The sequence below is a fragment of the Brienomyrus brachyistius genome, unplaced genomic scaffold (assembly GCF_023856365.1).
Source record: "Brienomyrus brachyistius isolate T26 unplaced genomic scaffold, BBRACH_0.4 scaffold38, whole genome shotgun sequence".
Lineage (NCBI taxonomy): Eukaryota > Metazoa > Chordata > Actinopteri > Osteoglossiformes > Mormyridae > Brienomyrus > Brienomyrus brachyistius.
The window spans coordinates 1856902-1883491 of record NW_026042313.1 but is presented as its reverse complement, the minus strand read 5'-3'; the positions used below and the strand labels follow the sequence as shown (position 1 = coordinate 1883491).

The following is a 26590-nucleotide window of genomic DNA, read 5'->3' as shown; positions in this document are numbered from 1 at the left end:
GCACAACTTCATGATCACCTCAAACTGAGTAACCTGTTTGAAAAATTTCAGTCCGGTTTCCGCCCTGGCCATAGCACCGAAACAGCCCTGGTCAGGGTCACCAATGATCTTCTGATGACGGCAGATACTGGTTCCCCTTCTATACTCATCCTCCTTGACCTGACAGCTGCTTTTGACACAATAGACCATAACATCCTCTTTCACCGCCTGCAATGCACCCTTGGACTCTCAGGAACTGTTCATAACTGGTTCACGTCATACCTAACTGGCAGAACCGAACATGTCACCCTTGGCAGCGCAAAATCTCACATCCACAGCGTCACCTGTGGTGTCCCACAGGGCTCTGTGCTTGGCCTCACTTGACACCAAGTCAAGTGTGTGACCCCTGGAATGTGTGGGGACATCAACATGTTGTTGTAGGTGGAGGGAATCTAGCAGCTCCAGGAAATCAGCAGTGAGATAACCGGAAGTGGTCTTTACTCTACTCATCAACTCTGATCTGAGGAACGTTTTGTTTCTAGTGTCTACGACAATCCTAGGCTGAGTTACGCCCAGACTTCCGGTTTTGATGCTAATATGTTAACATGATTGTAGTTTTTTGTACATTGCCTGTTTTTGATGCTAGTTTTATGTCTTTTCTCATCATGTCTAATCTGAGGAACTTTGTTTCTAGTGTCGACGACATTCCTAGGGTGAGTTACGCCCACTTCCGGTTTTGATGCTAATATGCTAGCATGATTGTAGTTTTTTGTACATTGCCTGTTTTGATGCTAGTTTTATGTCTTTACTCTACTCATCAACTCTGATCTGAGGAACTTTGTTCCTAGTGTCGACGACATTCCTAGGGTGAGTTACGCCCACTTCCGGTTTTGATGCTAATATGTTAACAGGATTATCTGCTGTATTATCCCCCCATTAAACTAAAAAACCTTGCAGTGCCAATTCATGTATCTGCATTTAAAAAAATAATAATAATAATTTGTATCCTGGTGCAGGGATGCCTTCCTTGTTCCAAAGAGGTGAGTGCTCAAATGATGTTAGTGGCATGATAGAAATGTTAATATCAGCACACATATTAGTGTGTGTTCCTCAATATAATAGTAAGTGTCCCCGTGCTTTGCATATGTAAATGCTACAGAAGTTATCCCCCCTACAAACTGAATCCATTTCTGATGTTGCCAGCGGGTTCCTGAGGCCACCCCCCGCCAAGTGTGCCCCACGTACCTGATATTAAACCCTTGAGGTGTCCAGGTCTGTAGTCGCTGGATCCACCTGTATTCCATTCTGACCCTTTGTGCGTGACCATGTACTATTTGCTAGTAAGCCTGAAATTACTACATTGTTTAGGCCATGTTATTGGAAGTGTTGTGCTACCATAATGAGCTTGGTATTCTGGGAAAATGTGTACAAGTGTTGTTTAAGACTAATGGTTTACTAATTTGTTGCCCGTCTCTCCCACATACTTTTCCTGACAATGGTTACATTGGATCAGAAAGATCACATTACAGGTAGTGAGGGAGATGTTTTCCTGAATAACAAATGTGAGATCCCAATGCCTTATGCTGTTAATTGGTTTAAAATAAGGGCATACCTGTGCTAAGGTATTGTCTTTAAAAGTATTGAATTTGGAATGCACTAAAATATCCATAAGATTTTTGTTTTACCGATAGGCGGAGATGAACCTGAATTTTTGCAACTGTTGTGTCCTCTGAAAGTAATTTTTAAGCTTATTTAATGTTACAGCTTTCGAGGAGTAGGTAGTGATAAATATAATTATTGTACATTGCTCTGTTATAGACTGGGTTGGTATATAGATGTCCCTTAATGTTTTGGCTTTGATTTTGTCAGTGGGATGTAATAATTAGTTTCTTCCAATTGCCTTAGTGCTTCTAATTTGTACTGCTGTGTATCCAAGATAAAGCCTCAGGGATCGTTATCTGCCGGTTTTATGATTATATCTTTATTCTTATGTAATGTTTTTATGGCCCTCTGCTGCATTGTAATATTGGGTTTTTGTGTGTAATGGTGTGAGTGATTAAACTCATACAATGATTGATAACAATATTTAATTTAATCGGTAGAAACCTGCAGTGCTTTTTTTTACTGTAGTGCTGTTTGAAAATATTAGATTACTTTATAGTTTCCTATTGTAATACTATACATCTAGTATAAATGACTGTTCCCCGTAGTGGTAAGCCCTGGGAAGTAAGCATATGGCAGGCAATGGGTTTTAAAGGTAAGTTCATATCTCCTGTTTTTTGTTTCAGAATTTTTTCTTGCAGGTCACCTTGGTGATAATGGTTCAACTGAATAAAATATCATGCCCCCTGGTGGTTGTTGTTAATTATTGCCTTTGGGAGGGGGGTTTCAGGTACATTTACCAAGGGGGATCCCAAAAAGGTAAGTAAAAAACGGTAAGTAAAAGGGTTAGGGGTTGGCGTGCTTTGGGGTTGGCGTGCTTTGGGGTTGGCATATGTTAACCCACATATGCGAAAGCACTTCTCTACGTACCTGGTGAATTTTACAAGGAATATAAAAGCATAAAACGTTACTCCTTACTGAATGCAGAGGGGAGTTTTAACCTCACTATTTCTAACATGGAGCCGTCAGATTCTGCAGTGTATTATTGTACTGCTGTGTTTCTTCATGAGGTCACCTTTGGGAATGGAACCTTTGTCATAATCACAGGTAAATGAGATTCCAGCTATTTTCATATTTGCTTTATTATAGTGTCAGTAAGATTATTCCCTGTAAAATAATTTTGACAGTTGATGTCACGATCCGGGAATACTGGAGACGGCGATCGTGCAGGAAACAAGCAAGGGAAGCCAGGTACGGGGAATAACGGGGTTTTATTAAGGAAACGGGGACTAGGAAGCATCGGACAGGGACTTGCAATCATCCACAATGACGGACAAGGGTAACAGGCAAGACCAGGACTTAAAACAGGACAAGACTAAGCAAAGTAATCAGACAAGGGTGGAAACAATCAGGGACGCACACGCGGGTAATCAGGGGGCGTGGCACACACGAGGAGCCGACGAGCCGGGTCATGACAGTTGAGTTGTTTCTCAATATAAAACTAGCAAAGATACCTTATTGTCTGCTTTGTTCCATAAATGTTTTTCTAAACAACATCAAACAAATCATTTATTATTATTTTTATTGTTGTTATTATTATTATTATTATTATTATTATTATTATACAATTTGTTGCATTTTGCTTGCTGTCAGTAATCTTCAGCCAAAAGCCTAACCTTCTCTTTATAGAGATGTTAATGTTACACATTGCAGCCTCTTTAAAACAAATAACATAAAAAAAATGTATAGCACTGTGCAAATATCTTAAGCAACAAAAGAAAATTATTTTTGACGTTATTTCTCTGAGCAGACAGTGTCTCTGTTTCACTCTGAAAAAAAAAAGCATGATTTAACATAAGAACTAGGGATGTGCACCATTCAGAACTGATTTGAGAATGAAATTCTCAAGTATGTATCTTAAAATTCAGGATTTTGAAATACGCATATGAACTTGAATTTCAGTTCATTTTGTTAATCTGAATTAAATTTGAATTGTGGTTGAAAACAGGTTGTGGCATTGAAATTTATATTTGAATTTAAAGAAGAAGAACGAAAAAGGGTTTGGATTCAAATTCAAGTTCATATATGTACTGTAGGTGTAGCTTTTAACTAAAATATGAACTTTAATTTAAATATGAATTATACATAAACACATTAACATTGTTATACATCATTGTTATAAAAATGTCGTTTTGTTCAGAATGAAATAATGCAACATTTGAAGTGTCACCTAAAATAATAATTAAACTGTCATTTTGTGCACCATGGTGGATCTGCTCATAGGAAGAGCTGAGTGTCTCTCCTTAGAAGTCAGTGTTGGCTGCAGTGACTGCAGTTTCTAACCTAAGAAACGTCCCAAACACTTTTCCTGCATCAAAAGTCAAACTAGTGCCTATTCCTACCATGAAAGCTTCACATAATGTCACTGATACCTGAGCCAACCATGTTTATCAGAGGATGCCAACCCTTTGGCTGCAGCTTTCTCTGCACAGGCTGAGAGAGTCTTCAGTGCAGCAGGAAAAGATTTCAGTCCAGAAGATATTGAAGATATTATGCTGAATAAATGTAATAATAATGAAAAATTAGCAATGTGTATTGGAATAAAGCATAATTGCATTTCCCATGACGTTTTGCTTTTCACTGTAGTGCTATGGTTGAACGGAAAAACTTACTTTTGTGCACATAAGAAAATTAATAGGAGCAACTACCAAACCAAGTAATTCCTTTTACTATGTATACTTTTTCTTTAATGTTAAAAGATAGACAAACTAGTAATGGGCAAACCGCTCTTCGGCTCTTTAATTAAATCATGCAGGTACTACAGCAAAATGCTCAAAAATACCAAAACACATCAAGAGCTAAATATGCAAAAACAATAAATACCTTCCTGTGGAAAAGGGGCAACATAAACCAAATGTAAAGTCACGAAAATCATGAAAATATAAAGTACACTTTACACACGTCATTCCTTTGAATTGAAATTAATTATATTCATCTACCTTCATACATTAATACAAGACATTATATGATTATAATGTTTGTTATTATCATATAATTTTTATTTAGGTATTATGTAGGTGCAGTTAATGTATAGTGTTACCTGATATATACTAATAAGCAGTAATACAATAAAAAGAGAGAAGAATGTCAGCTGTTCTCCAAGAAGTTACTGATTTCTTGGATGGCTAGAAGAACATCGATTCAGGATTTGAGGATCTGTATTTTCCATTGTTATTCTCAAAGGGCTGTCATCATGACTATTTTGCTTTTCAGGTAAAGACTCCAACAGCAGGACAGTGGTACAGCAGCCTGTGTCTGACACATTGCAGCCAGGAGACTCTGTGAGCCTGCAGTGTACGATAGAGACTGGGAGCTGTGCAGGAGAACACAGTGTTTACTGGTTCAGACATGGATCAGGAGAATCCCTTCCAGGAGTCATTTACAGCCACGGAAACAGCAGTGATGAGTGTGAGAAGAGCCCTGAGGCTGGATCTCCTACATGGAGCTGCATCTACAGCCTCCCCAAGGGGAACCTCAGCCTCTCCGATGCTGGGACTTACTACTGCGCCGTGGCCATGTGTGGGGAGATGCTGTTTGGGAGCGGCACACAGCTGGATATAGATGGTAGCACCCAGTGAGGGGAGATGCTGTTTGGGAACGGCACACAGCTGGATATAGATGGTAACACCCAGTGAGGGGAGATGCTGTTTGGGAACGGCACACAGCTGGATATAGATGGTAGCACCCAGTGAGGGGAGATGCTGTTTGGGAATGGGACCAAGCTGGATATAGATGGTAGCACCCAGTGTGGAGAGTACATCTGCTTCAAAGTTTTATTTAGCTTATTCTGCTATTAAGACATTTATTTCTTATTTTAATGTAATGAATTTTCTAATTTAAGTGCTTAAATTTAATTACACAGATGTTAATTTAATAATTATTTCAAGTATTAATAGAAATTGTTAAAATGCAAAATACTAGAAGTTCATGTTAAAAATGGACTATTTACAAAACAACTGCTGTAATGTATTATAGATTTTATCTTTAACTAATGTAATGTAAGCAAATGGGAAACGTGTCTCTATATCATTATGCTGAAATCTATCTCTTTGTTACAGGCTTTCAGAAGCTGCTGGATCCTCTTCACTCTGGCTTGCTGATAGTTTTATCTTGCAGCATTATTCTGAACGTTGCTCTCATTTGTATAAGATGTAAACTGACCTGTACACACTGTGCAGGTACGCTGCCCGGCTTTATGCACTCAGACGAAGGACAAAATGTAGATTTTCACAAATTATAGAAATATAAAATTGTTTTATGATGGATAAAATGTTCATATTAAAACCAATCTTGCAGGTTGTCATGCCCGGCTCGTCCGCTACTCCTGTGTGCCACGCCCCCTGCTTACCCACGTGTGTTTCCCGGATCGTACCCAGCTGTGTCCGTTTGCTTTCAATCAGTCTTGTGTATTTAAGTCCTGGGGTCTCATTTATCAAGCGTGCGTAAAACAAGCTCTAAACTAGTGCGTATACCAACAGCCGTAAGCACAAGAAAGTTGGGAGTTATCAAACGTGAGTACGCACAGCTGTACGAAATGACTGATGATGAATCGCACTCCTTCTAAATTGTTTGCGTGTGCATAGTAATTTAAATTTGCATACAGACACGCCCTCAAATAACCTTATTTGGCAAACAACCTTCCTTATAAAAACCCAATGCCGCCAGGGCACTATAGAACCGTTATGGATCCCGTGAAGAGAGGAAAGAAAAAAAACTTCACAGACAACGAAGTGGAAGTGCTGTTAAATGAGGTACAACGTAATAAGACGGTTTTGTTTGCTGCTTTTTCAGGCGGAATGTCAAAGAAAAAAAAAGACTTGGGGTGGGGACAGGTTACTAATGCGATAAATGCCGTCTCACCTGTATGTAGAGCTACTGCAGAAGTGAAGAAAAAGTGGTTTGATTTGAAAGTGTCCTCTAAAAAAAGAATTGCAGCCCACAAAAGAGACCTCGGTGCCACGGGAGGAGGCCAGAGTCTTATTTCAGTGTCACCATTGGATGACAAGATAGCGTCAATTATTGGTGAAACGTCAGTGAGCGGAGTAATCCCCGATGGTGACACTGAAAGTGCAATTCCATCAACTGCAGGAGACGCCGAGCCATCCGAAAATGGTTAGAAGGTTTTCAAATGTTTTGTGTTTTGATATATTATTCATAGATAAATAACACTCACAATGCAAATGATTTGGATTGTTCATGTAACATTTATTTTATAGATCTGCCAGTTTTGCCAGGTCCTGCTCCGCCTGCCACTTCAGCACGTCCGATGCGTCTCGAGGCACGAGTCCTGACTGATGCGGTTCTGAAAACACAGGAGGAATTAGTGAGAGGCATTGCAAGCATAAAAGAAGAACTGCACCAAATCAATGTGAACTTGAGGAACATTTGTGATGCACTAAATGCATCATGCAAGTTCAATAAAAGCTCCAATTGATCTCACCAATTTCTCACAATTACTCCTTATTGTGAAACAGATTTAGAACCGTTCGATTATCCCTGCTCTTAGTTGCACGGCCACAGCATTTGGCATGGGGTCAAAACCTTCTGCCATGTGGCGATCTTCTTGTATTGGCATCTCATCCAGTGGTATACCGTTTTTAATGGCAATATTGTGCAGCACACTGCATGCTTTAACGATATAGCACACCTAAAGCAAATTGATAAATATTGTAGTTATAAAATACAATTAAAACTTAATTTAAATATTTAAAAATTTAAAACCTTGTCGGGTTTGTATTGCAATATGCCTCCTCTGCCTGACAGACACAGCCATCGAGCCTTCAGCAAGCCTATTGCACGTTCTACTGTGCTTCTTGTGCGCTCATGTGCTCGGTTGTAATTCAGCTCCTTTTGGGATACAGGGTTTGCCACTGGCAAATATCCTCGATCCCCTGCAATGATGTAGATTAACATAAAATACAGTACACTGGATGGTGTTGCGAAGTAATCTAATCGTTACACACTTACCAATAAGCCAGCCTTCTCCAGCAGCACTTTGCTGAAGACGAAGTCCCACGATGCTCTTCTGCACAATGAAGGAATCGTGTGTCCCTCCCGGCCTGTTCGCAACGACATTTAGCAGGATCAAGTGTGCATCACAGATTACCTGCACGTTAATGGAGTGATAACCTTTTCTATTTACAAATGCAAATTCATCAGCAGTAGGAGCTTTCAGGGCAACATGTGTGCAGTCAACTGCCCCTATTACACTTGGAAATCCTGCGATGTTGTAGAAATCGGTCATAATTTTTGTCCTTTCCGCTGCGGTATTTGGAAACGTAATGTACTGTGATGTAAGTGATATAATTGCATGTAAAACGTGTGGCATAATTCGGCTCACGGTGGGTTGAGAAATACCAGACCTGTCACCAATTTCCCTTTGAAATGTGCCTGTGGCTAAAAAGCCAATAGTAGAAAGAACCTGAGTGTGCACGGGGACTGCACTGGTGCGCTTTGTCGACCTCTCCAAAAGTTGCGAGAACTGCTGACACAAAGCAAGCAAAATTGCCCTTGGCAAACGAAAACGACTAATGAGCCACTCATCACTCTCAGCGAGTAAGTCTGTGCGGTCCCTGAAAACGCGATCTCTGCGCAAAAGTGCTTGTTGCAAATCTTCAAGAAGCGCAAGGTCTGCCATTGTAGTCAATGCATTTCCAAAAACAGTTCTTCAATTGTGTAGGCTATTTTATATTCTTGACTGTTCCAGATAACTCAGAATCACCTGTTGTACTCAAGTATTCAAGTAATCAATTTGTCAACACTGACATTTAATTGGAGAAGTATAAGGGCACTGGGTGTATATGTGATTACAGTTCTCTACCACTAGGGGATTCTGCTTACGCACAGTCAGGAGTTCTTCTAAATGTGCGCACATTTTCACGCACACGTACGAATTAATGAATCGCATTCTATTAGTAGAATTGTGCGTACGCATGATTTACACATAAAACCGTGCGTACGCACGCTTGATAAATGAGACCCCTGGTCTCCCCAGTTTTCCTTGTCTGTCATTGATGTTCGTTGGCGTGAGTAGATGTTCCCCGTATCTGTTTCCTGTCCACGAATAAATCCCCAGTATTTCCCGACTTTGCCTACTTGCCTGTTCCTGCTCGCCTGCCGACCCGCACGATCGCTGCTTCGCCCAACCGCGGTCGTGACACAGGTAACCCAGTTTAAAAATCCATTATTAAATCTCACCTTATTTACATAAACCTTTTTCTACTGTAAGATTAGCATTTTTGTATTATATCTTTCATATTTTGCAAAATCTATTGAAATATACATGTTGCAATAAGTTGCATATCAATAACTTTTATTACCAAGATCTCCTTTATAGCAATTTTATTATATATGATATTTGAGAACAAATAACACATATCCAAACAAGCACACTTACATTGACAGAAGTCATTTTTACTTTCATTTTTGAGACAAAAAGGATGTTGATTGCTTGAAAATTCAGAATGTTATCTGACCACTGTATGATACCGCGTGAAATTAAATAATATATTGATGTGTTATATATTTTAAACAGATGAAAAGAACAGTGATATATCAAAAGTGGAATGGTCACGCAAGCAAGTATGTAATAAATATTTCAAATTACAAATCGTCAGTAAAACAAATGAACCTCAGACTGATTTCCATCCTGGGATCAACATTTTAAGTGCTATTTGTGAAAATAAGTAATAGCAAACCGATTTGATCCATCTAATTCTGCCATCTTTGTCTCCACAGTGCAATGACGAGGACACACTGAATTACGCTGCCCTGAACCTTAAGAAGCCAAAACCCAGGAGACAGAAGAAAGACGGGAATAATGACACTCTGTATTCTGACCACGCTACAGAGATTATGAATAAAGATGCTTCTCATTCATGTCAGTCACACAGAGTGTTCAGGGTGTAGCTTTAATAATGTTCAGAAGGAGGGCAGGGGAGCCAGTGCTTCTGAGACTGAATCACAGGATTTTACGGAGTTTGGTGTCAGTGTGTTTGGGGCGCATTTTTACTGGAAGTGCAAATGTTCAAGCCAGACTGGGGGCTGAGGGAGGGGGAGAGGGGAGCCACAGAGATTATTTCTTCATGGCATGGGGGGAATAAGCGGCTTTAATGTTGTGGAAAGGCTGAGTTGCTGCAATCAGTTCTTTGATGTGACACATGCTTACTTGTCTCCCTTGTGTACCATGCTGAATGGTTTGGGGCAAACGCACAGGGACTGATCGATTATATTAAACAGATGAAAGAAACTGAATGAAAATTTCAAGTGTTCTTAAATTACGTTTTTCATTTCATGTTGTGTACTGTATGTATTTTTGAGTATATACATGTACCTGTATATGTACCTGTATATATACCTGTGTCGTTAATAACGATGTGGATAATTAAGAAAGAGGAGTTTTGTTTCTTGCTCCTTGTCCTGTTACTTGGCTCACAAACATACACACACATAGACACACAAACACGCACACACACACACAAACATACACACACAGACACACACAAACACACATGCACACACACTCACACACACAAATATACACAGACACACAAACACACACATGCACAAACACACATGCACACACACTGCTACGGCTCTGTAAGAACACTACCATGCTCTTTTGTGTGAGTGGGGTGGGGGGTGTTAAATAAGATGAAAATGACAATGGCTGTACTTTTGTTATGTCAGTTGTGTTTCTATCGTCATTGTATCATATTCCACGAGCTTTTTATTCTACAGGATGTACAAGCCAGTCAGTGTATTCAGTGGGGTGTTCAGGAGTCATTAGGTTCTGAAAAATGTGTTGCATTTAAAACATAATGTACTTTTGAATACTTAAGTATGTTTAGATCCAAATACTCCAGTACTTTAACTGAAGTAAAAAATTAACTGAAAAGCTTTGAGTATTATTTGACGAGGAGTATCTATACTTAACTCAAGTAGTGAAGTTGTGTACTTTGTCCACCTCTGTCCAAAAGTGACATACAGCTGTAAGCTGTTTTGGTTTGTTTGTCTGCTGAGTGCTTCTCTGCAGTGCTGCAGATGTTTCCACTGGTTAGATGCAGCTCAGGAAGACTGACCCACTGACTGCACTGTGCTGGGCTCACTTTGGAAAAGAGTAAAAACCACACAGACAGAACAATATCTGCTTCTTGTAAGACCCTGTTTCCTCTCTACCTCACCCAGGTCACGCTTTGAAGTATTCAGCCTAAGTTATTTTATCCAAACAAGCCACCATTATTATTCATACAGCTGGACATTTGACTGGAGCACATGATTGCTACATATCACTACCCTGTACATGGAACAGAATGTACAGCTTTCACAACAGAACTTTAGAAAAGCAAAATTCTCATCAGTCCACATCTCTAACCACCACACATCCTAGGGTTCCCATTTATAATGGTACATTTTTGTTTTATTCACATTCTTTTTCATCACACAGATAAACACCATCCATTAATCTTACAGCATGTATCCTGGTCAGGGTGATGGGGACGACACCACCTATATCGAGTGTGATTTAAGGCCAAGACCTTAAAAGGGAGAGTCAAGACTGAGGCTTGTTACAAGAGCAGTGGGGCACAAAACAACAAACAACATCATTATGAATGTAAAAGAAATGTATGTATATATAAATATAGGGTAATAATAGAAACAAAAAATAAGAATATATTACATACAGAGGAATATTATAGGAATATTAAAATTAACTTATACACAATCCTTAACTTATACACAATCCTTAACTTATACACAATCCTATTGCATGTAACATTATTGCTCATGTGCCAGATATTAGCCTCCCAAAGGAAGCTGCCACACAGGGAATAATGCACTGGCTCAATGCAACACTGCATATCAGTGAATAAGGAGGAACAATATTGCAGATCAGCAGCAGATAGAAACTGTATCAGAAGACAGTGAACAGGGGAAAAGTTCAATGAGCAGAGTGCAGATTATAAAGCCTGACTGCTGTGGGGCCCAATGACCTGCGGTACCGTTCTGTCACACGCTGGGTGTCTGAGTCTCTTACTGAAGGAGCTGCCCCGGGCCTCCATAGTCTGCTGGGGGGGTGAGAGGTGTCACATAAAATTGATGACAGCCTTGTTATCAGCCTGCTCTCATCCATCTACTCTACAGTGCCCAGGGATGCTCCTCCCTGATGATGAGAGGAGTCTAAGGATGTGGACATTTGGGATAATGTGAGTTCAGAACTGGATAGTTAGCTGTACTACTTCCAGTCTGTAGGCAGACTCATCGCCTTCAGTTATGATGGCAATCGCAGTAGTATCACCTGCAAAATTCAGGATCTTCACTGGAGCAGCAGTGATTTGTGTAGAGACTGAAGAGAAGGGGGAGAGCACAGAGCCTGGAGGAGCTCAGTGCTGAGGGTCAGCGTGTCTGATGTGTGCTGTAAGCATACAGATGTCCTGCATTTGTTGAACATTTTGTTTGTGCTGCTGTTTAAATGTGTTGTTGACGCTGCAGTCAGTAATTTTCCACTAGCAGTCTCTCCTCTGCATTTTACAGGAAGACTGACCGACTGAGAGCAGGGTGTTTGTGTCTCTCTTCTCAGTGAGCGAAAACCACACAACCGTCAGGTCCTCAGCTCAGACCCTCTGCTTCACTAGAAAAACCACAAAGGGTATTTTTATCTAAAAGGGGGTGAGCAAGTGAGATGTTATTGACAGCATGAATTTGTCTACTAACATTTTAAATTCAAAGCAGTATGTCCAGGATGTCAGTAATTACATTTAGTCAGTATAAACAATTTGGGTGCAATAATACAGAATAATGTAGAATTTTGCATAATTCAGTTAATACCAGTAAGATATCGGTCATTAACACTATAAGGTCATGTTGCTGAATCTCATTGTTAAAGTTAAAAGAATCTACGCATTTTTATACACACAAGACTGTGCTTAGTTCATCTATCAGTCAAAATGACACAGTGAGGCAAATCTGAGCATCTTAATTGTGTTTGTGTGGAATGGCATCCCATGCAGGCCTGTGCTCTGTGCTTCCTGGGACAGGTCCCACCCTCTCCAGACCCCGACGAGAAGTAGTAGTCGCTGGATAAAAGAATGACAAAAGATAAAAATACAAAAGTCATTCTTGCTGTCTAACCTCTGATTACTGCATGACATTTCTGATTTCTGATAACTGATAAGTAGAAAATATGTTTAGTCTTTTGCTTGGTGGTAAGAAAAAAGGAGAACCACAAAGAGCACAGTCATTTTCAAGGTTATTTCTCACTGGTCAGTGTGAAAGGTTGCATCGTTACTATAACGCCGGGCTCAACACAATGACTGCACCTGCGCTGCACTGTAGACCACAAGCCAGGCTGCAGACCATCAGCCCTGAAAGTTAAAACAGGACTTGTATGTGTGTCATGTGTTGTTTAATAAAAATTTACAGGACAGAACATAGTGGATTCAGTTTCCTTTGCTCTTACACTCCCAGTCCAAAGTGTGGCCACAACTGCTGTCAATGCATCTGTCTCTTTTTTCACTGTGTTATTCACCTTAATATCAAAAGGCTCCAAAGCAGTACAGTAATGCAGAACAAATATTGTAACTAACAAGGAAGTGGGGAGGTAATGGACAGAAGTGTTGGTTTTTGGTAACTCCACTCCTCTGACCTCCACTGTAATTTTAGGTTCCTTGGAACAATATTGTAAACCAGTCATCACACACCTAGGGGTTAAAGTCGACACCAACCTTAAGTTTGACACTCAGATAAGGTCAGTTGTCAAGTCAAGCTTTTTACAATTGAGGCAGTTGGCCAAAATAAAGCCAATTCTTTCTAGGCAGCACTTTGAGACAGTAATCCACTCTTTTGTCACTACTAGTTTGGACCACTGTAACGCCCTCTGTTGGGGTTAGAGGCTCCACTATTGCTCACCTCCAGAAGGTTCAAAATGCTGCCGCACATGGAAATATGAGCATGTCTCCCCCATTTTAGCCTCACTCCACTGGCTGCCCGTACATTTTAGGATTCATTTTAAAATTCTGTTATTTGCTTTTAAAGCCCTCAGTGGTCTTGCTCCACCTGACCTCTGTGAGCTGCTTCACCCTTACACCCCCACCCGCTCTCTCAGGTCAGCTGATCGGTTCCTAAGATTCAGCGTGAGCTTAGAGGAGATCGAGCTTTTGCAGTCGCAGCTCCTAAAATGTGGAATGACTTGCCTTTTCACATTAGAGAGGCCTCTTCTCTGTCCGTTTTTAAATCTCTTCTAATCTCTTCTCCTTCACCTTTGACACACTGTGAGATGTTAATTTTAATAGTAAATTTTATTTTAATCTTAGCCTTTTATTTATTAATTGATTTTTTTAAATTTTATTAATGGCCTTTTACTCACATTTAATGTTTTGGTTTTTGTTAAATTTCTTTTACTTCGTTTTTAAGTGTATGAATGTTTTTATTTATTCCTTTGTGCAGCACTTTGGTCCATAAGGTTGTTTAAAGTGCTTTTCAAATAAAGCTGGATTGGATTAGATTGGAAGATGGCTCAACAAATCTCTCTCCCAGTATGTAAAATTCGACAGAGTGGCACAAGGTGACATTCTGTCAGGGGCCCAGAATTTTTAGCTACACCTCTGTGTTACTGTGTTTTTTTTGTTCTAGCCATCAATAACTCTGGAGTTGCTATATCGCCACCTGGTGGTGAAAAGATCAGACAAAAATATGTACACATGTTACCAACAGTTTGAAATTGAAGTGCAGAGTTAGCAGGTTTAATTAATCGTCCCCACGGATGCCAGTCATGAAATTTGAGAATTGCAAATTAAAACACAGGAAAAAATCAGGAACACTACAAGATAAAATATTTACCAAACATTCAATGTGCATCCAGGGTGACAAGGGACAACTGGAGGATGATGTGAGAATCTGACAGTGACATTCACAGCACTTTATATGTTGCCAAAAACAGAAAAGGGGATTAAAATCAAAAATCTGAAATCATGTATGAGGGTGGGGCTGCTTGGTGGTGCAGTGATTAGCACTGTTACCTCCCACCACTGGGACTCAGGTTCGAGTCTCCGCCTGGGTCACATGTGTGTGGAGTTTGCATGTTCTCTCTTGCTAAATTGGCCGTAGGAGTGCATGTGTGTGTGAATGGTGTGTGAATGTGCCTTGCGATGGGCTGGCCCCCCCGTCCTGGGTTATTCCCTGCCTCGTGCCCATATCCTTCCAGGATAGGCTCCGGACCCCCCGCGACCCAGTAGGATAAGCGGTTTGGACAAGGGATAGATGGATGTATGAGGGTGAGTCACAATGACAACAGCTGCTCTGTTAACTTGGTCCCAGGAGTCATCAGCGTTGGTCTGCCGGGGCCCCCGTCCTGTCTGTGGAAGCACCCCTCTTGTTGGCTGTTCTCTCTGCCTGGGCCCCCTCTCCTGCTGCCTCACGTTTGGGTTGAAGTGGCTCCCCATTGCCTCTGTAAAGCTCTTTGTGTATCTTAGAAAAGGGTTGTATACATGTAACATTCATTCATTTATTCAAGGTCCCAGCCAGAAGAGTGCAGTCCCACACTGTCCCCCACAGCCTGAATCAGCTGCATGTTATCGGATTAAGACACTTCCTGCATTAGGCCATTTACCCTCAGTGTATTTCCACATACCCTGACAGGATGGATGACAATACTGTGGCCCTAATTTTCAATACACAGTTTTCACAGGAGTCTCACCCTCATCCGCATTCTCTGCATTCCTTATCTCATGCTTCTTTGCCACCCGCATCTCCTCTGCCTGCTTTGTCTCATTTTCCCACAATTGAAACACCGTAAAATTTGTCTCTGTTAGTTCTACCACATTAGTCCCTGAGCAACCAGTCTGATCCCGTTCCTCTAATTTCAAACGCATTTGGCTTATCTGATTGGGACTGAAGCTGCTGTTTCTAGGAAAACCACATTCGTCCCACTGGGGCAGGTCTGACGCCGCGTCCTTCCCATATTTCTCCCATAATTGTTGTAGAGAATTTCAGCTGGAGTTCTTTCCCAGAAGCAAGTCATTTCACTTTAGCACCTGTTACCAGTAAAAGTCAAGTCAAGTAGGTCTTTAATGTTATTTTTAACTTTACACAGTTGAGTATAGTACAGTTACAAAAGAAACTGTTTCCCTCGGACCAAGGTGCTACTTAAATTAACACAAGACTAACACATACCAACCTAGCAACATACTGTATGGTGCATAATGAGCAAAAACTGTGCAAACATTGCAGGACAGTGCAAAAAGGGAGGACAACTGACACCAACGAGCACAAACAGCACAGTAAACCCAATACTGATAAGGTGCAGTTTGGTTGTGCAATGAGGTAGCAATAAAAATAAAGTAACTGTAAACATGGCTACAATAAGATAAAAAATAGTAGTTAAATAATAAAGTGTGTTAATGAGTGTATGTGTGTGTGGTATCAGATTAGTCCCTGAGAGTTCAGTAGTCTGACGGCATGGGGGATAAAGCTGTTTGAGTCTGGCTGTGAAGGCCCAAATGCTCCGGTACCTATTTCCAGAAGGCAGGAGGGTGAAACGATAATGTGAGGGGTGGGTGGGGTCATCCACAATGGTGGTGGCTTTGCGGATGCAGTGTGTGGTGTGAATATCTGTGATGGAGGGGAGAGATACTCCAGTGATCTTCTCAACTGTCATCACTATCTTTTGTAGGGACTTGCGATCTGAGGCAACACAGTTCCCAAAGCAGACCGTGATGCAGCTGCTCAGGGTGCTTTCAACAGTTCCCTGATAGAATGTGAGGATGGGAGATGGGCTTTTCTGAGCTTCCGTGGAGAGTAGAGGTGCTGCTGTGCTTTCCTTACTATGGAGCTGATGTTGAAGGACCTGGTGAGATTCTCCGCCAGATGGACAACAAGGAATCTGGTACTCTCTACGATCTCCACAGATGAGCCATCAATGTGCAGCAGAGAGTGGTCACTCTGTGTTTTGTGTTCTTCTAAAGTCAACAACCATCTCTTTGGTCAACATTCAGAGACAGGTTGTTGGCTCTGCAGCAGTCCGATAGTCATCGCACTTCCTCTTTGTATGCTAAGTCATCGTTTTTATTGACGAGACCCACAGTCTTGTCATCAGCCTGATGTTGATGATGTGATTCAAAATGTGCATTACTGCTCAGTTGTGAGTCATCGGAGTTAACAGCAGTGGGGGGCTCCAGTGCCCAGTGTGCTGGTGCTGGAAGTGCTGCTCCCGATCCGCACTGACTGAGGTCTCTCTGTAAGGAAGTGCAGGATCCGATTTCAAAGAGAGGTGATCAGGCCCAGCAGGCTCAGTTTCTTAGTCAGCTGCTGTGGAATGATTGTGTTGAAAGCTGAACTGAAGTCTATGAACAGCATTTGAGCATAAGTGTCTGAGTGAAGGATTTTGTTAACCTGGAGATGCGCTTCTATGGGGTCACCTGTCTGTGTGGAACCATCTTGTTCATACTGCACACAGTGAGTACATTGCACCTGCCGGTCCATGTTACATCACAGGAATGACCTGAGCAAACTTAGGCATCTTGGGTGTGAACTGGATCATTAGCACCTAATAGCTGTGCTTTTATTATAGATGCTCTACATTTTATTTACATAAATATTTCTCCTCTTTCCATATTTAGCAGTGAGGTCTGCAATGCCACTCGTTTTGTGTCACACTGTTGGGTGTCAGCAGGAGCAAACTGACTTTCTATATAGTTCTCTCACCTCGTCTCAGTGACCTCCCATCATCAGCAAGGAATGGGAGTGATATACGTTGTCAGCTGAGCTATAGTCTACTTCTTATGTTCCTCTTCTCTTCAGGTAATGAACAGCTCCCTTTTTGAAGCTTGAGACTTGGTTAGTCTGTTATTTGACTAAAGTGTTGTTAACTTCCACAGAACTGGCCAGGGATGGTGAACTTCCTGTGCAGGGTCACAGGGGGTCTGGAGCCTATGCTGGATGATATGGGCACAAAGCAGGGAATAACGCAGGATGGGATGCCAACCTGTTACAGGGCACACACACCACTCAGACATGGGCAATTTGGCAGCTCCAATTAATCTTGGCATATTTTTGGACTGTTGGGGGAAACAGAAGAAACCCCATGACACCTGGAGAACATGCAAGATCCACAGACGTGACTTGAACCCTCCTCCCAGATGTGTCAGGCAACAGGCCTAACCACTGTGCAGCTCCTACGTACAAACAGTGAAATTAAACGATGTTGCTGATGTAGTTATGAAGACTGTAAAAATTAACAATGGCAAAAGTAATCAAGCAGATATTCAGATTCCTTCATGAATGTTTTATGCATAAAAAGGAGAAACAAGAGGAATATCTCATCACAACCTTTATTTTGAACAGCTTTATTACAGGACATCATGGGGTTCACCTAAAACAGCTGAACAAAGGTCATTTTAACTGGTTCAAGATTTATTGTCATTAAGTACAGGATGTACCAAAATACAATGAAATCTGTACTTGTGTTTAATCCAAGACTGATGCCTTATTTGATAATACATACAAGTATCAGGTAGCAGAAATGAAAATGTACATAAACATGATGTCACGCCCGGCTCGTACGACCCTCGTGTGTGCCACGCCCCCCTGATTATCCACGTGTGCTTCCCCGATCGTACCCAGCTGCACCCTGTTGTTTTGCTCTGTCTTGTCTATTTAGTCCATGTATTGCCTTAGTTTCTTGTCCGTCATTGATGTTTGTTAATGTCAGTACCAGTGTTCCGTCCTGCCCTGCTCTTTCCCTTGAATAAATCCCCGTTTTCCCCGTACTTTGCCTGCTTGCCTGCTCCTTGCCCGCTGCTCTGCCCGCACGCTCACCTGTTTTACCAGCGCAAATCCTGACACATGACATAAATACACACATAAAATATATTCACTTAAAAGTGTCAGCAGTATGACATGTAGATGCTATTGGGTACGGAATAGGATGAAATAAATAATGATGTCAACTAGGGCTGCCACTGAAAATCTGTCAACATCAATATTTTAAATTGACATATCAGTTTACGTATTAAAATAATGTAATTTTATTTTTAATTATTTTAACAAAAAGATGGTTTTACACTGTGTAAAGTTTCAATGGCAAACCACACAGCACTGGTGCTATACACGAGCACCTGAAGGGAAAACACACAGGCACTATTCTGGATGATGGACCACCAGAATAGGCAAAACTCCACCGTATGTGTTGTCTATTAATGGTTATTAAAATACCATTAATACAGAAAGCTTTGTGTTATCTTTTGCTATTATAGTTGCTAAATACACTCATTATTAAAGCCATGAAATTGTCTGCTTGTCGAACGAAATTGTCGAACGTTTTACCCAGGGGCCCACACAACCCATAATCCGTCCCTGAACCGTATAGTGTTAACACGTAGATTTTAGCAGTATTTAGAAGACCGACTCTTGGTGTTTGAAAAGAAGCATCAGCCCAGTTAACATATTTTCTTTGATGAGCCTAGAGATATCTCAAGATTAAATTAAAATGATTGCACATTTATGGTATCATAGGAAAATTGGGTTATAAATCGCTTTCCTATTCTACATGTGATTCTGTGTATTGACATTGTTGATCTGCATCTAATCTACTGTAATTACAGGTGATGCAATATCCCAGCAGTCTGATAATCACCTGCACAATGAGGCAAAAGGCTTGGATTTTATATCCTTCATTCCTTCAGCACCATCCAAAGTTGATGTCTTTTTCCATCAAAAAGTTAGTGGGCCTTATCCTGACCTCTGGATGTTCTGCAAGAACTTGCTGCTACTGTCCTATGGGCAAGTCGAAGTGGAACGAATAGAGGTGGAGACCTGCAACTTATCAGAGGAAACCGTTGTTGCACAGAGGCTTATATGCGACCATGTCAGAGTGTGTGGGGGAGCAACCAAAGCGCCTCTGACCAAAGGTGAAAGATGAGCAAAAAGCAAAAAAGAAAACTTGAGGAACTCAAGAGGAAGAGAGTCTCACTGGAAAGTGTATGTGAGAGTTTACAAAAGGATGCTGAGCACATGGCAGAGGAAGCAGAGAGTGCTGCTGGAACCAAAAGGGCAACATTACTTACCAAGTCCAATACTCTGAGGCGACGAGCGAAGGAGGAGAAAGAGCAGTTGGTGGTCTTAAAGGCAGATACTGAAGAGTGGGCTACTGCACTGCGACTCCTAGCACATCAAGAGTGAATCGGTGGAAACAAAAATATTTTGGTTCGTTGCACTTTTGGACTATTTTACTTTCTGTGCTTGTTTGTACATTGTTCACAGCCACAATATTTTATAATTACAAGGTAGTTTTATGTTAGAGCTCTTGCTCCAATAAATATGTACCTTGTAATCAAGTAAATTCTAGGCTATTCAGTTTTTTTTGCCGTCGTGATGGTCGTGGGTTGTGAAAAAAGCCTTCTTCTTAGGGGTACCGCTGGGGCCAGCCGGGCGTATGTCGTGGCTTCAGTGAGTACTTATGTTTGTCATGCTGCCTGTGTACTTTATAGCAGCACAACATATTTCTGCAAATTGCATGCGTCAAATTGTCCGTCTCTCTTAAAAAATATGAAGTGTCACCAGAATTTTAAACGGGGAATCAATCTCAATGAAAAATATTCGTCAAGTTTTGTTGGTAACGTTTCTAAATAATAAAGACATACTAATAATTATATATGAATAAATCGGATGAACGATGCATCCCAAATTGTATCCGCCGCGCACTTCTTAATCAGGGCAATCACATCGTGGACGTTTCTGCAGACGCCCAAAAAGACTTACTTAAGAAAACTGTTGCATGATAATTTGTACCATTTTCAAGGGTGGGGGGCGTGCAGTAGATGCCCCCTTTTTTTGTGCTTCTGCCGTTCAAACCGAGCAGCACTGAGTTTGTCACGGCACCTGACGCCAAATCTACTGCTTAGCTGCTACAGACAGAACTATCTTCAAATCACCACTAGGGGGTGTCAATGCTGCAGCTTCGTTCTATGGTTGATCTTTTTCAAATACAGTTTTTTTTCTCTCTCTCCACATAATCAACTTAACTGATTAGCGTTCTTTCATAGTAATGGTTTTTAATCCGTGTTAATCTTCTGAACAATGACTAGTAAAGGTTCTATGAGGTTGTCCTACTTACTATGGATTTTAAGTTTTTTATCAAGGTGTTAAAACGTACCACAGTTGCCAGTCCTGTGTTTTATGTCTAGCAATTTGTACAGTTTCTTCAGTATAAACACATGCCATCATCTGTGAGAATCTCCTCCAGAACTCTGCATTTCCTCAAGATCTTTTTGTAATATTGCATCATGGCACTGCTCAGAACAACACAGATGGGGCATAACAACACAAGGGAGTACAAGACAACATGGTGCAGAAACAGTGCGATACAAAGCAGGACAAAACTGGATGATATGTGGTCAGTGGTGGATAAAGTGCAGAAACAGCTGTACAGTGTAGCTGCCGTGGAAATGACTGTTACAGGGGATGCAAAAGCTGCAGGTTTGAATTGTTTGGGGAATGAAGCTGTTCATGAATCTGCTAGTCAGTGTTTGTGGATGGTGGTCAGAGTCCTGGATTATAGACTGAACCTTGTTACTGCGGCAGTTAAAGTACAGCTGGTCAATGGAGGGCAGTTCAGTGCGAATGATGTTCTTAACAGACTTCACAATGTACTGCCTTCCTGTCATGTGGCTCCACCATACCATAGTACTACTGTAAGAACTAGGGATGTAACGATACATTCAACTCACCATTTGATACGATTCACGATTCTGAGTTCACGATACGATTTTCTCATTTTTTGCAGAATGAGCTGCAGACAAATATATTCAAAAATATTCTTATATTTATCTTTCTGAACTGTTGACACTGTTGTGAACAGTGCAACTGAATTTGAATAAAATACTGTTGAAAAAATCCCAAATCAAAATAAGTAAATAAAAAAAAAATATCAAATAAATAAGCTAAGGTTTGCATGGCAGCTTTTTAGCGTGTTTTGCCCTTTTAATAATCTTCGCTCAGCTCACGGTGGTGCCAGTGGACCTGTTTGTGTATGTTATCAGTCTTTTACAATGTTTGCATGCAGTTTATGTCTTGTCTGTGCTTTTCTCGCCGTTTCCTCGTTGTTTGTGATCACCAGAAAGCTAATATGCTGCCGGAGCCCCCGGCGAAAACGGGGAGAGCATGCGAACTCCACACAGAAAGGGCCCTGGACCGAAGCCAGGACCGAAGCCAGCACTAACCACTGTGCCGTCCTCCGTTTCAAATTCATTCGCCATCTCGCGTTTGGTCAAAACCATAAACTGACGTACGATATCGACGTGATACGCAGTGACATCTGACGTCAAACTCACATTGTGAAATCAAATGTAATATTACACCAGTTTTTCTGTTGAAGTACTGTGAAGTACTCCTACAATAGTGATTCATTTTCCACATCAGCCGGTTTAAATCTTCATGCATTTGCACCGATTTTTAACTGAATTGTGATTCATTGTTACATGCCAGGGCCAGCAGCTCTGCATGGCTCGACCCTCATAAACATTCTCCACACATGCTGTTCAGGCAGTGGCCACAGAAATTCCCCCAGTGAACTTTATGCTTTCTGTCGGAGAGTATTCTGTGTTCTGGCCTTAAACCCTGCATACTACTTTGCAGACTTTGATCCTCTTAACAACAATTGGCATTTCTGGTGGCTGAATATCCATCCATCCGTCATCCAACTGCATGCTTAAAAGCTGTGAATAATAGTAATAATTCTTAAAATTGCAACTATCTAGAATTTCAGCCTAGTTACTCAGCTAAATCACTATTTAAACCTAAAATAATTTCTATATGTGTGATAGAATCAAAAAATATTTTGTTTTACATATAAATCTTCACAAGGTGTATTACACATGGTATTCCCCAGACACCGCCACCCCAACAGATGCTTTGTTTGTTAAGACAATAGCTCAGAAAGTGGTTGATAGATCTTTTGCAGCTTTTACCAAGGTTTGTACAAGCCAAAATTAAATTTTGAAACGGATCCCTGCCACACCCTGCCCTCCTGAACCTCCCGTTTCCTCCCTAGTGTGGTATAACGTGCCATGCCTGTTCCGCATTTGTTTTACCTCTCCTTCCTGCCCTTGTGTTACTCATTTCAGGTGCCTCTAGTTTGCTCCCTGCTTAGCCTTGTATAAATGTGCTTCTCAGTCCTGCCATTAATGTTGCTGCTGCTGTTTACCTGTGTGTTCTTCCCTGCTTATGATTCCCCCGTGATCCAGTTGTCTTCATATAGATAATGTAACTCTACTGCCTCAGTCCAGTATTATCTCTGACCATCATCTTATTGCGTTCAATATTTCCCTTGCTCAAAATATTAGCCCCCCGACTCGCTTCTATATGCCAAACGTACAATCACGTCAAATACAGCGAGTAACTTTATCGATAATCTCCCTGAGCTATCGTTTTCAACCAAACTAATGTCGAATTCTGCTGAACTTGATAGAATTACGGATTATTTAGCATCTATGCTTAATTCCACTAGAGAAAATTGCTCCGTTAAAAATAAAAAAAAACAGAGTAAATAAAACTGCTCCTTGGTATAATGACCACTTGCGTACTTTAAAACTGGAGACACGGAAATTAGAACTGTAGGGAGCCGCCCACTGGCCCAATGGCGGAATCCAATGGCGCAGCCGAAGGTTGTGAATGCGTGTTGGTCCTTCCAAGCGCTCCTAGGAATTACTTACCCTTTTTAATATGCAAAATATTCTTTTAGACACATATCTGACTCCATTTTATTAAAGACCTTATTTCAGTATATTGTAGTCATGACATTTATGTTGTTTGGATTACTTCGAGACTTTAGATTACCAACTCTAGTTTACCCCCGACGAAGGAGTCCGCCAGATTCGCCTCGGCCGACAGGTCGATCCGTGGGCTTGTTCCACAGGGTTTGTCTTAAAGGTTCGGAAATTGCCACCATTTAAGACAATGTCAGCCTCTGATTATTCAGGTCCCTCGACCTATATAATTTCCCAAAGGCTCAGTGTCTGCCAATTACTGAGCTTGTGGGTGCCTCGGAGATTAAGCCGATGTTTACCCAAACCTCACGTACGTCCACCTCAGAGGCTCAGCCGGGGGCAGCCCGTATCATAACGTGTGTCAACCTCAGCGGCTGTGAAGGCGCACCTTCTGTTGCGGTAGTTTGTACAAGGTTTACTTTTGGCTCGTCTCGGGGACTCCGCCGATGCCGCCCATTGTCTTACCATGTGAGCGTCTCAGGGACTATGCCCGGTGCCTAGGAACATAGTGTGTACGCCCCTCAGAGGGTAGACCTGTACCTTTCATCAGCATGTGTTGACCTCAGAGGTTACGTCAGCCCGTAACTGAGCGTGTGCGAACTCCAGAGGTGTAGTTTTGGTATCCACCTAACTTAACTTGGGCAGTCGAGTTTGGGACCCGGATAAAGGGGATTTAATCCAGAGGCTGCAAGATAGTATTTACCACCATAGTCCTAATAAGGATAGAAGTCCAATCTGGAAAGTTTATGAAGAAGTTAGCAAATCAGACAGTCATAAAGTAATCGAAACAACATTTATTAAACATACTACAATATACAATTATTGACATGTGGACACATACTTGTAAATACATTTGGACAAATACAATATTAAACAATCACATTCCTCAGCTGAGAGTGAACAAAGTTCTGTGGAAAGTATCTGACTACAGATGGACTTTCGCCCAGTTCTCTGCGGGAGCTCTGATTACAGAGTGACTCCCCGACTACTTCTGAAGCCCTTCCTTAAGTATCCAGACCAGGTGATGGCATGTCTCTGAAGACTGACCAATTTCGGTCAATGGTTAATTTTAGGGGCATTGCTGACCTTGGTTCTCAAGTCCCCAGCCAATCAGATCACTTTAGGGGGTGGTCGTAATTCCCTTGTTCTACCATGTGAGAGGCTCTCTCAGTTTGGTGGGTTGAGCCGAAGTTTCTGTATTTCTCTTAGGAAAAGCTATACTGCCTTAAATCTGAGAGTATAATATTCCTCGTCTCATGCCTATTCAAACGAGACCAAACATGCGTGTATTTGTCTCTAACATCTATGTGTGCTGAGTTATCCTGTTTATAGTGGAAAAGGTGTCTGTGTCTGGAGGCTGACAGCTGTTGTTGCTGTGGATTGACTGTGGAACTCTGGTCACTCCGGGGGTGAAAGGTCTTGCTTTTTCTGTGTTGCTCCAGTTATTCCTATCCAGTCTCTCAGGAGCCGGCAGGCCTTTGCCTTCCTTAAAAGGGGTGGTTTGACGAGTTGAGTCCAGTCTTGCCTGGGCCAGCGGAGCTCTGAAATAGACTGATGCAGGCTGATCAGAGTTGGGGCCTGCAGGACCTATAAGTTTTATGTCCTTACAGAATGTAAGTGGCATCATACTAAACTAGTGGTGTTCGAACTAGCATGGAAAGAGGCTATGGGTAGCTACAAAAAGGCTCTTAGTGCCGCCAAATCATCTAGTATCTATCAGAACTAATTGAAATAAACAAAAATAATCCTAGATTCCTATGTACTATGGTGTCCAAGCTGACTAATAACCACTGACCACTGGTTATTTTCCAGTGACGACTTTATGAAATTTTTTGACCAAAAATATGCTCAGTTAGACAGAACATTTTGAATATTCCAATAACTACATTCTCTGGCCTTGACACGGCATGTGCTAATGCTGCAATCACCCTATTTGAAGCATTTACCAGGGTTAACCAGTCAGAATTGATGTACTTAATTTTATCTTCAAATTCATCTACTTGTATGCTAGACCCTGTTCCATCAAAATTATTCAGAGATGCTCCCAGCATTGATTGAACTGCTACTAGCAATAGTTAAACTAAAACATATGATCATATTACCCCAATTTTATTTTCACTGCACTGGCTGCCAGTTAGATTTCGTGTTGACTACAAAACACTGCTCTTAACCTATAAAGCTGTAAATGGTCTTGCACCGCAGTATGTGGGTGACCTCATTTGCGTTCCGAATCATACACTTAGATGACGAGATGGAGGTATTCTATCCATACCCAGAATAAAGAACATTACCTTTGGGGGAAGAGCATTTGCTCATAAAGCACCACAGCTATGGAATAAACTTCCTATTAGTGTTCGGAACTCAGACACAATCTCTGCTTTTAAGTCAAGGCTTAAGAAGTACCTCTTTAGCCAGTCTTTTGGATAGTTAAATCTTCTTTTCTAAGGTGAATGGGAAATCTGGAGGTTCATAGTTATTTGAGATTGAAGGGGAAAGGGGGGATTGGTGCTGTCGTCCTGCCACTCTCGCCGATCACTTAAGCTGTGGATGGGAGGTGGCTTGACGCCAAAACCTCTGTAAACCCTCATGCCTGTGCTTCCTTCCAGGTCTCTTTTAGCCAGGCTGTCATAGTTGCTTTAGTCCTGCCGGTTAGGTGTAGGGCAATAACTCTTCTCCATTTTCTCTTTTTCGAGCTGATACCGAGCCGACTACACCATGTGAACCCGCACCTGGACTCCTGGATATAACTACATGAAACCAACTGGGACTTTATAACTATATGAACTCTAATGAATGTCAATGTAAATGCAGTTTCATGCTCCCTGGTCGCCCAGAGGAGGATGGGGTCCTCTTCTGAGTCTAGGTTCCACTCAAGGTTTCTTCCTGCTAGATGGAGTTTCCTTGCCACTGTCGCCTCAGGCTTGCTTGGTGGGGTTCTGGCTGGTTAAATGTAAAGTGCTTTGTGACAATGCATGTTGTTAAAAGCGTTGAATTGAATTGAAGTGCTTCCTCAGATTCATTTTAAAATGTTCTCCAGCTAATTTCCACTACGGCCACAAGTTCTAGTTGGAACAATTGGCCTTTTTAATTACTTCCCCACACTGACGAGAGTGGAACATGAAAGCATCAACATACGCACCGAGGTCATTCTCATAATCAGCTAACTTTATTTCAGTGGAACCCATAAAATA

The 26590-nt window shown here is 41.4% G+C and overlaps 1 protein-coding gene across 3 annotated transcripts; it reads left to right on the top strand.

Annotated features, from left to right (window-relative positions):
• The first annotated feature begins 2449 nt into the window (after positions 1-2449).
• LOC125722384 (uncharacterized) lies at positions 2450-10399 on the top strand. Of its 3 annotated transcripts, XM_048998546.1 has the most exons (6): positions 2450-2688; positions 2769-2832; positions 4855-5205; positions 5700-5819; positions 9176-9222; positions 9379-10399. In XM_048998546.1, the coding sequence occupies exons 2-6, from the start codon at positions 2772-2774 to the stop codon at positions 9547-9549; spliced, it is 750 nt and encodes a 249-aa protein (XP_048854503.1). In that variant the 5' UTR covers positions 2450-2688; positions 2769-2771; the 3' UTR covers positions 9550-10399. The 3 variants fall into 3 exon arrangements, 2 of the variants coding, with proteins under 2 accessions (XP_048854503.1, XP_048854504.1); XR_007386342.1 differs by lacking the exons at positions 9176-9222; positions 9379-10399 and adding exons at positions 5938-6753; positions 6858-7080 and having other exon boundaries at positions 2451-2832; XM_048998547.1 differs by lacking the exons at positions 9176-9222; positions 9379-10399 and adding an exon at positions 5938-7080 and having other exon boundaries at positions 2451-2832.
• The last annotated feature ends 16191 nt before the right edge of the window (positions 10400-26590 follow it).

Bases quoted from the DNA above. Each gene is read 5' to 3' on its own strand.
- LOC125722384 (XM_048998546.1), top strand. From the start codon at position 2,772: ATGTCACGATCCGGGAATACTGGAGACGGCGATCGTGCAGGAAACAAG. The intron at 2,833-4,854 runs GTACGGGGAATA...TTTGCTTTTCAG, and splicing joins AAACAAGCAAGGGAAGCCAG to GTAAAGACTCCAACAGCAGG. The intron at 5,206-5,699 runs GTAGCACCCAGT...TCTTTGTTACAG, and splicing joins CACACAGCTGGATATAGATG to GCTTTCAGAAGCTGCTGGAT.